The sequence below is a fragment of the Sphaeramia orbicularis genome, chromosome 6, assembly GCF_902148855.1.
Source record: "Sphaeramia orbicularis chromosome 6, fSphaOr1.1, whole genome shotgun sequence".
NCBI lineage: Eukaryota > Metazoa > Chordata > Actinopteri > Kurtiformes > Apogonidae > Sphaeramia > Sphaeramia orbicularis.
Window position 1 is genome coordinate 8,092,519 of NC_043962.1, and position 10,906 is coordinate 8,103,424.

A 10,906-nucleotide genomic window follows, 5' to 3' on the forward strand; every position below is an offset into this window, starting at 1 on the left:
TTCCCATTTTTAAATACAGTTTGTCGACGTAAACCTTTTCATGGTGTAATGTGACTTTTTCACTCTCCATCTTTGCAGTAGATGAGGTTTCTTCATCCTGTGAATATTTCAGTCTGACAGTGTGAGTCTGTGTCGATGACGACGCTGCCAGACTCTGTTTGTGACCCACTAAGGTTATATAACCCCCTTCTGCACATGCTCAGTAGAGTCCTGCTCTCCATCAGTGAGCCGTCCAATCAGAGCGGAGGCCTGGAGGAGCTGGAGGCAGAAGACAAACCGCCTTTGTCTTCAGTCTGTGTTGAGTTCAGACCCGTTTAGATCTGCATTTATTCGACCAGTCGGCTTCTTCAGTCACTTCAATACATTTATTGGTTTATTTTAATGGACGCTCCATGTGTTGTCAGGACGACTCTGTGTGTTTAGTCCCTGTTGAGTTTTAATTTGATTATCCTACATATATGATCCCAGATCTGAAACCCCAAGCCTTCTGGGAAACCACAAAACTATAACAACATAGATTTCAACTCTTGGCATTCGTTATCTTTTTACCTTAATTTATATTGAACTGAGCTGTCGTTCAACTGGGTTTTGAAATAGTAATAAATACATACTTGGATTTTCAATATCTCATATGAATTTTTACAATTTTAAGCCAAATTTCTAGATATTAAAACATTAAACACCATTAATTTACCTTAAGTCTTAAGTGTTATTGTCCTAAATTAAGGCCTTAATTATCCTGTGTAAATGGCATATTTTTGTATGTATTATAGTGTATTTTTTGTTTATTTAAGTGGAGTTTGTGTGTGTTTTGTGTATTGTGTGTATTTTAGCATGTATTTATTTATTTATAATTCTGTATTTTAGTGCCTTTTGTATATTTCAGTGCATTTTAGTGTACTTTGGGGTATTTTAGTATATATTTTGTGTAGTTTTGTGTATCTGTCTGTATTTCAGTGTATTTTTGCATTCATTTTTATCTATGTTGGTGTATTTTGGATTTTTTTTTTCTATATTTTAGTGGATTTTTGTATATTTTTGTGCATTTTACTGTATTGTAGTACATTTCAGTTTATGTTGGAGTATGTTTCATGTATTCTAGCATATTGTAGTGCATTTTTTCATGTTATAGTACATTTTAGTGTATTTTGGGGTAATTTGACGCATTTTAGTGCATTGTTTTAAACATTTAGTGTATGCAAGTGTATTTTTTGGTATTTTAGTGCATTTAGTGTATATAAGTGCATTCTTTGGTATTTTAGTGCATTTGTGTATATTTTTAGCACATTTTGGTGTAGTTGTTTATATTTTAGTGCATTTTTGGGTATTTTAGTGTATTTATGTATATTTTTAGTGCATTTTAGTGTGTTTTTGGGTATTTTAGTGTATTTGTGTATATTTTTAGTGCATTTTAGTGTAGTTGTTTATATTTTAGTGTATTTTGGGGTATTTTAGTGTGTTTGTATATTTTTAGTGCATTTTAATATATTTTGGGGTATTTTTGTGTATTTTTGTATATTCTTAGTGCCGTTGTTTATGTTTTAGTGTATTTTTGGGTATTTTAGTGTGTGTGTATGTTTTTAGTGCATTTTAATGCATTTTGGGGTATTTTACTGCATTTTTACCTCCGCCAAGGAGGTTATGTTTTTGCCAGGGTTTGTTTGTTTGTTTGTTTGTTTGTCTGTTTGTCTGTCTGTTAGTGTGCAACATAACTCAAAAAGTTATGGACAGATTTTGATGAAATTTTCAGGGTTTGTTGGAAATGGGATAAGGAAGAAATGATTAAATTTTGGTGGTGATCGGGGGTGGGGGGGCCCACGGGGGAGCCCATTTCCAACAAACCCTGAAAATTTCATCAAAATCTTTCCATAACTTTTTGAGTTATGTTGCACACTAACGGACAGACAAACAGACAGACAAACAAACAAACAAACCCTGGCAAAAACATAACCTTGGCGTGGGGGGGGCCCACAGGGGGGGCCACTGATCAGCCTTGGCGGAGGTCTGCGCTCTCGGAGTGCTTCTAGTTGTATAGTTTAGTGTATTTTGGGGTATTTTAGTGTATTTGTGTATATTTTTAGTGCATTTGAATGTATTTTGGGGTATTTTAGTTCATTTTTGTATATTCTTAGTGCATTTGTTTATGTTTTAGTGTATTTTGGGGTATTTTAGTGTATTTGTGTATATTTTTTAGTGCATTTTAATGTATTTTGGAGTATTTTAGTGTATGTTTTGTGTATTTTGTCTTGGATTTTCTGGACAGAGCTTCAATATGTCCAGTGAATTGTTATGATTTGAAGCCAAATTTCTAGAGGTTTCAGTTTCCGAGTCCAAACTATGAGACAAAACCAAACATTAAAAACTGAATTGGATAAGACGGTCTGATACAGGAGCAGTTGAACGTGTTCAGGTTTGGATTCTATTTTCCATTTTTACAGACATCCCAGAACCATTTTTAGTCCATAACTGCTGTAACTGATTGAATCATATGAACAGATTCTAACGAGGCCCGTGGTTGACAGGTTGAATTATGGGTAAAATCTGACATGAGTTCAGTTCATGTCCGGGTTTAGAACGTGGCCTCATTATGTTTATGTGCATTCGACGGATCCAAAAAAAGCTCCTAAAAGCCTGTGATTTAGTCAGAATATCCCAGAATGTATTTTCAGACCAAAGTGCCTGGTTCTGGTTCTGGTACATGGAACCGTAAAACATCCCATCATATAAAGTCTGTGTTTGGACTCAAATTACATAGAAATGTTTCCAGACGTTGAAACCACTGGATCCAACAGAACCAACATGACCCGTCCTCCATCAGTAGAACTTAAACGCAGTAGTGAAAGTACATACTAGCACTGGTACTAGTACTGATACTTATACTAGTATTGATACTAGTACCAATACTTAAACTAGTACTGATGCTTGTACTGGTTCTAGTACTGATACTGGTACTTTAGACCCACATCTGTTTTAGTGTCGACGTCCAAATGAATTTTTCTCTACATTTAACTTTTCCTTCATAGTTTATCATCATTTCTTGTAATATTACCTTCTGTATTTTCCGTTTTTCAGTGTAAATCATGTATTTTTCTATGTTTAATTCACTGATCATATAGATGTTCATTACAGTTCAGAGTAAATTCAAAGGTTATTATATCAAAGCAGAGAAAACTGAAGAAAAAATATCATTAACTGAGCACAAAGCAAACATTTACAACTTCATTTTGTTCTTTTTTTTATTCATTTTACTTAATACTTAATTACTTAATTGGATTTGTTTTTGTTCATTTTGTTTATTTTATGTACTTTGTTTTGCCTCTTATTTTTTCTTTGAATTTTTTTCACTTTGTGGCTCATTTTGTTTGTTTTTACCTCTATTGTTGTTTTGTTAGTTTTTGTTCATTATGTTGATCACTTTGGCTGTTTCTGTTGATTTTTTTTGGGGGGGGGGGGGTTTGCTTATTTTATTAATTTTTCCTTCATTTTAGTCAGTTTTTTGCTCTTTTGTCATGTTATTCTTATTGTAGTTTTATTATATTTGTTTTTGTTCATTTTATTTATGTTATTTATCATTTAATATCACACACATGCATGGATATCAAAAACAACAGAAGCAGACATCATAGATGGTTCCAGGTTCATATCCAGTCCATATTCAGTGTAACGCTTCCCTCTGCTGCTCAAACACGGAACTGCGGCTGCATCCGAACTCTTTCTTCTGATACTCTTCTTCTTCCTCCTTTTTTCCTGACTGGATTCGTAACCTTCAGCCTTGTCTTTGTCTCCTCAGACTCAAACCTCTGGACATCGAGTTCATGAAGCGACTCCACGACAAAGTCAACGTCATCCCTCTGATCGCCAAAGCCGACACTCTGACCCCCGAGGAGTGTCAGCTCTTCAAGAAACAGGCGAGTACGACTGGGTTACGATAAAACTGGAACACCGGGGTTTAATCAGATCCAGTATCTGAAGATAAAACACAAAGTCACATTATTTTGTAAATAATAAATATGAATACATTTTAGGATATTTTCCAGCTAAAGACATCATTAAAGTAGTCTTTAATGGGTCAGTTGTGGAGGTTAGGGTTAGAATCCACATGTTCACACAGTGGCTCATTCATTCATCCATTCATTCATTTATTTATTCATTCATTAATAAAGTTGCAGGATCCACCAACAAAATTCTCCACTGACTCCAGGCAACGCTGACACTGATGTCACTTCTTGTTGTCGTTTCTTTACTGAACAAAGGCATTTTAGTTCTAGATACCTAATATTTACTATTTCCAGTTCATCATCACATTATCTACGAATTAACACAGACTAAAACATACAAATTGATAAAAAATAAAAACCCTTTGTATACCTTAAAATGTCTTAAATGTGATTTTCCTAAATTAAGGCCTTGATTATCCTGCATAAATAAGATATTGAAAAAAAAAAGATTCTTGCATATCTTAGTAAATGTTTTGTGTATTTTCCTTTTTTTTATTTTAGCATTTTTAATGTATTTTAGCATTTGTTGTTTATTCCAGTGGGTTTTTTGTGTTTTTAGATGGATTTTAGTGTATTTCTGTATATTTTAGTGCATTTTAGGTGTATTTTTGTGCATGTTGGTGCATAATAACTATGAGGCCTGGTGAACTGTTATTTATGTTTATGTTTATGTTTACGCATTTGGCAGACGCTTTTTTCCAAAGCGACTTACAGGGGAAAACCAATTAAATCACTCAATCAAATTTTATTTATATAGCGCCAGATCACAAAAAAAGTTATCTCTTGACATTTTATAAATAGAGTTGGTCAAAACCACACTCTAAGTCAATTTACAGAAACCCAACAGAATCCTCCAGGAGCAAACACTTGTGACTGGTGACAGTGGAAGGAAAAACTTCCCTTTAACAGCAGAAACCTCGAGCAGACCCAGACTCCTGGAGGATGGCCGTCTGCCTTGACCAGTTGGGGTTAAAGAGAGAGAGTAGAGAAGGGGAAAAAGAGAGAGCGATAGAGATAGAGACTGGGGGAGAGGGGGAGAAGGGGGGAGTAGGGGGAGACACATGGAGGCGGTTGAGGATGAGTGAGTGGTGATGATGAGGGCAGGAAAGAGGCTGGACCACCGCAGCAGGTCCAGAGATAATGCTGGAAGAATCTGTGGTTATCCTGGGAAAAACCTTATTAGAATATTTAAAATGGAATGTTTGAAAGTGCTAGGATAGGAGGTGCTCTCGGAAGAGCTGGGTCTTCAGGAGCTTCTTGAAGATAGGCAGGGATGACTCTGTTCTTGTAGCACTTGGTAGAGCGTTCCACCAACGTGGAACGACCCATGAAAAGAGCCTGGATTGTCTTGTACAAGGTCTGGGGACCACCAGACTACGTTCCCCAGACGAGCGGAGTGGTCGTGGGGCGACATAAGCTTTTATTAGTGCACTTAAGTAGACAGGAGCAGACCCACTGAGAATTTTGTAGGCTAGGATTAAAGATTTGAATTTGATGCGGGCAGCTATGGGTAGCCAGTGGAACTCAATGAGTAAGGGGGTAACATGTGCCCTTTTAGGCTGATTGAAGACCATACGCGCTGCTGCATTCTGGACCATCTGTAGTGGTTTGACAACACAAGCTGGGAGGCCCGTTAGAAGAGCATTGCAGTAGTCAAGACGGGAGATAACCATAGTCTGCACCAGGAGCTGGGTGGCCTGGTGCAGTGAATGGAGGGAATGAAATTTGACCAAAGACGATGAGCAAAACATATTAAAGGGTCATAAATTCAGCTTCATCAAACCCGCAGACTCTCTGCATATAAAATAACTGATAAATACCAGTGTAAAGATGCCTCATATACCTTTACCAAAGTGCACAGTTCCAGCAGGTGGCGCTCTAGTTCCAGTCACTCATTAACACTGTTATTCACTTATGGTCATGTTTTTAATTAATTCAACCTTGTTTGTACTTCAGTGTAAACTGACATTAAAGATATGCCTCTGTTTCCACAGATAATGAAAGAGATTCAGGAACACAAAATTAAAATATATGAATTTCCTGACACAGAGGATGACGAGGACAACAAACTGATCCGAAAAATCAAGGTAATGAACGTGTGTAGACGAGGATGGATGGAAAACTGGATTTACTTTATTATTAAACAGATCTTTCACCTCAATAAGTGAATGAATACAGACACATGGGTCCATCAGGCTGTCCGTTTAATAGTGTTGAAGATGGATGGATGGATGGATGGATGGATGGATGGATGGATGGACGGACAAATGATGGACAAATGATGGATGTATGGATGGACGGAGTAACGGACAAATGATGGACAGATGGACGGAAGGAAGGAAGGACGGACGGAAGGATGGATGGATGATGGATCAATGAATGATGGATGGATGGGCAAATGCATGCATGGATGGATGGATGGACAGACGGACGGATGGACGGACTAACGGATGAATGATGGACAAATGACGGACGGATGGACAGACAGACAGACGGATGGACGGACTAACGGGCAAATGATGGATGGATGGATGGATCCTTCAGTAAATGTCATTATCAGTACATAAACATAAAACTATCATTAATAAAGAACCTAAAAACATTTAAATGTCTTTATTTTTTACTGCATGAGTTTAATGAAATCTGACTGAATCTAAACCATAAACATGTGACTCATTCATGTTCTTCTGCTGCTGCAGGAGAAGATGCCGCTGGCTGTGGTCGGCAGTAACGTGGTCATTGAAGTCAACGGGAAGAAGGTTAGAGGTCGCCAGTACCCGTGGGGCGTGGCCGAAGGTAGGCTCACCTGGATCCACTACCATAAATGGACAACACTTCCTGTTTGTATCCTAGAAAGTCCATATTAGGAGATGGTGGGAGGGGTCACGATAGCACACTGATGAAGCAGTTGGACACTGGACGATGGGCAGGTGGTCACATGGGCAGATGGTCACATGGTCAGGCAGCTGCAGATGAAGCACGGAGGCGTTCGTAGGTTGCGTTGGAGAATTATCTCCATGGTGACGGATGAAGCATGACGTTCCCGATGCATGTTCTCTACAACCTCCTCCCCGACGTCCACGAAATGTGTAACGACCAGATGAAAACCCCCACCAGTCAAAATGTAATTTAAATGGAACTGAATTGATCAGTTTGGACGATTTACAACCAATCAGTATCAGCAGAAGGTAGCAGCGATGTTGGCGAATGGATAAACTTAAAAATATGCACACAAACATTTATTAACTGTATCTGAAATAAATGTTCAGTCATTCAGATTTATTTAATGTTTCACTTTTAACTCAGATGTTCAGTTCCATATTTAATCATAAAAGAGTGTGTGTTGTGGTTTGTCTCAGACAGAACTTCACACAATGATCAATGCAGTAAGAAGAGAAGAGCAGAATATTCTGTTTGTGGATGGAGTGTATTTTTTGTGTATTTTAGTGTGTTTTTCTGTGCATTATAGCACTTTTTTTTTTTACATTTTAGCATATTCTGGAGTTGCTTTATGTATTATAGTATATTATACATATATTCTTGTATTTTGTAGAGAATTATAGTGTATTTTTTTGTTTACTTTTTAGGGAATTTTTTGGTGTATTGTAGGGTATTCTAGCATATTTTTAGTGTATCTTTATTGAATTATGGTGTATTTTTTTCTCATGTTGGACCATTGTTTGAAAGGATGGTCTGAAGTTTGACCAAAGACACAGAGAAAACCATCTTAAAAAGTTCTGAATGTGACTTCCAACCTGCAGATACACTGTTAGAAGTGTCTTTTACTCTATAAACAGTATATTATTATTATTATTATTATTATTATTATTATTATTATTATTATTATTATAAGAACATATCACATATCACTAAAAGCTCAAACTGGATTAAATATTAAATGTAGTCCTTATATTGTGTTGTCATCAGTCTATAGTATTCCATTACAGGTGTTTGTACTTGTTAACACTCACTTTTAAATATTTGGATAATTATGGTTATTTGTAGTTTTAGTTTCTGTGTTCTTTCTTCTTTCTGACTCTGAAACCTGCTTGTTCTTGTAGTGAATCCAGTGAACGATGGTTCTTAAATTAGTTTAGTTCAGGTTTCATTACATTTTGACACAATATCTATCTGGGAGTTATGACATTGGTACCGTACACCCTCACCCACCCCCACCTTGTTTTACCCCTGACGTCGACCACCACACACACACACACACACACACACACACACACACACACACACACACACACACACACATACACACACTCCTGTTAGGGATCCTGGAAAAGGAGGAAAAACATAAAAAAACAACAGGAAAACAGTTTCATTACAGCATCAAACACTAGAACAGCAGTAGAGACTGGACGGGGGGGTCAAACATATGGCCCGTGGCCCAAAACAGGCCATTAAAGGGTCCGATCCAGTCCATGGAATGAATTAGTGAAAAAAATGACAGTGAAGATATTAACAATTAAGGATGTTATTGTTAAACTCATGTTAGTTCAGGTTCCACATTCAGACCAATATGATCTAAAGTGGATCAGAACCAGTAAAATAATAACAGAATAACATATAAATAATGTCAAATACAAATGTTTCTATGTTCTAGAGTGGAAATAAATGGAATTAAAGTATGGAAATGTTTATATTTACAAACTATCTTTTAAAAAAAATTGGAATAAACAAAACAAATATGAACAACCTGAAATGTCTAAAGAACAACTGGATGTTAACCAGTCCAGTGTCTAAGGCAGCAGAACAATTAAAAGACCAAAAAATGAATAAAAATGAACAAATAGTGACCAGATTAACCAACGAAATGACTGTAAAAGAATGTGACAGTTAACAAAATGAACAAAGTTGGGGGACAAATGAACAACAAATGACCAAAATGTACAATAAATTAAAAAGTAATAATAAAAAGAACATGACTGGCAACAAAATTAACAAAATGCGAACAAAACTGAACCAACAAAGTGATTAAAAATGATTGTAAAAGAATATGATAGTCAACAAAATGAACAACATTGGGGAAAAATTAAGAAAAAATGACCAAAATGTATATTGAGTAAAAAAAAAACATGATTAGCAACAAAAAAGAACAAAAATTAACCAACAAAATTATTAAAAATTAACGCAAAAGAATAAGGTAGTCAACAAAATGAACACACATTGACCAAAACATGAACAACCTGAAATGTCTTCATATAAATCAGTGTAATTGTACCAATATTCTGTCTGTTATCAAATGTTCTGTGTATTTGTAGATCCACTGTGATCTATAAGTTAAAATGTACATCTGGAAATGATAAACTGAGGCAAAATATTGGTAAAAATGCACTTATTTTTCTTAAGAAATTTCAGGTTGTTCATGTTATTCACATTTATTTAAAGGATAGTTTGTAGATATGAACATTTTCATCATGTAATTTTTTGTAATTGTAACTTTTTCATTCTAAAACGTAGATAAGTTTGTATTTGTCATTGTTTGGGGTTTATTCTGTTTTTATTTCCTGTTCTGTTTTGGTTCATATTGGTCTGAATGTGGAACCTGATCGTTCCTGGTCTCGTCATCGTTCTGTTTTTACTGGTTTGTTCATTGGTTGTGAATCCTCTGAGACATACTGTCCTGTATTTGTTGAATATTTGGTGTTTGACCGTTGATGTGGTTGACCGCTGATCAGTCTGTCACTTTTTTCATTCTTTTTTTCTCTCTTTTTTTGTTCCTTTTTTTCTTTGTCTATTCTTTTCCATGACTGACAGAGGGCATTTTTGGTAAATGAAACCATCTTTGACTTTATTTCAAACCTCATTTTCTTCCCCAGAGTGCCCCCTCCCATCCTTCAACCCCCCCTCCTCCACCACTTTTCTGTTGCTGTGCTGTCTCATCATTAGGCTGATGGTCAAACCAATGCTCTGATCAGACTTGGGCTAAACAAACAAACACTGAAAACATTTGGAGAAATATTTCACCGGTTTATTTCAGCATGGAAAATCCTTCCCACATATGTCCATATTGTCCATGGGTTTCCCTCTGGCAAATTAGCCTAAAGCTAAGATATACAAAAACAGTCGTAGATTGTGTTTTTACAGCCAAACAACCACAGTACCATCAAATAGAGTGATTTATTGGTTCTTCAGCGTCAGTGTTAATACGTATCTGGACTATAATTAGGATTAGTGTCTAAAAACAGTGACACGTCGTTACATTTAATCCATGAGCCTGTTAATATTGTGAATAGGATACCTCAGGGCACCGTCTTAGGCCCCATCATTCATATGTTTATATTAATGTATTTTCACATATAGGTTTACAAATTGATGACACTTGCATTCACATTCACACTAAAGCTCAGATAACAGCACTAATGTGATTATGAGAAATCATGTCTTCATGCATGTATACTGTTAATCTGATTTATTTAGTTCTTTTGCATCTGCACTGGTGCAAAAAAAAAAAAAAATCATAGAAAGGTGACATGAGCTGAAGACAATAATAGGAAGTCTGATCCTACCGTCACTACGTATAAAATAAATCCAATAATGAACTTAAACCAGGGTTTATGGATTATCATATTTCTGAAGTGCTTGTAAACGCATCACATCTTATTATAATTATCTGATTAATAACAGTTATTGGATTATTGTTGTAAATGTAAACGGGCTCAATGTTTTCAGAATCAAAACTCAACAGCAGGGGGCAGTAGTGTTCCAACCACCATATTAACACTGGGCCTTTAAAGGGGTTATATTTAGCTTTGTTAAATTGAATCATACATTTTCAAACATTTCCCTGTGGTCGACATAAACTGTAAATGCTCTGCTTGGGTCTGAATTCTTCATTCATTCAACTCCACAGGTCCATCTTCAACCCTATTTCTGAGTAATGACACCAGAAAGGTGGT

General features: G+C 36.1%; 1 protein-coding gene across 5 annotated transcripts in view; it reads left to right on the top strand.

The window, feature by feature from the left end:
• LOC115420742 (septin-7-like) overlaps window positions 1-10,906 on the top strand; it is a 52,826-nt gene that overhangs the window by 33,878 nt on the left and 8,042 nt on the right. For 3 of the 5 annotated variants that reach the window (XM_030136229.1, XM_030136230.1, XM_030136231.1), the window contains exons 6-9: window positions 3,791-3,908; window positions 5,993-6,085; window positions 6,698-6,794; window positions 9,765-9,776. In XM_030136229.1, coding sequence (XP_029992089.1) covers window positions 3,791-3,908; window positions 5,993-6,085; window positions 6,698-6,794; window positions 9,765-9,776 — 320 coding nt within the window. The remainder of the gene's footprint in view (window positions 1-3,790; window positions 3,909-5,992; window positions 6,086-6,697; window positions 6,795-9,764; window positions 9,777-10,906) is intronic. The other 2 variants (XM_030136232.1, XM_030136233.1) reach the window with 1 other exon arrangement.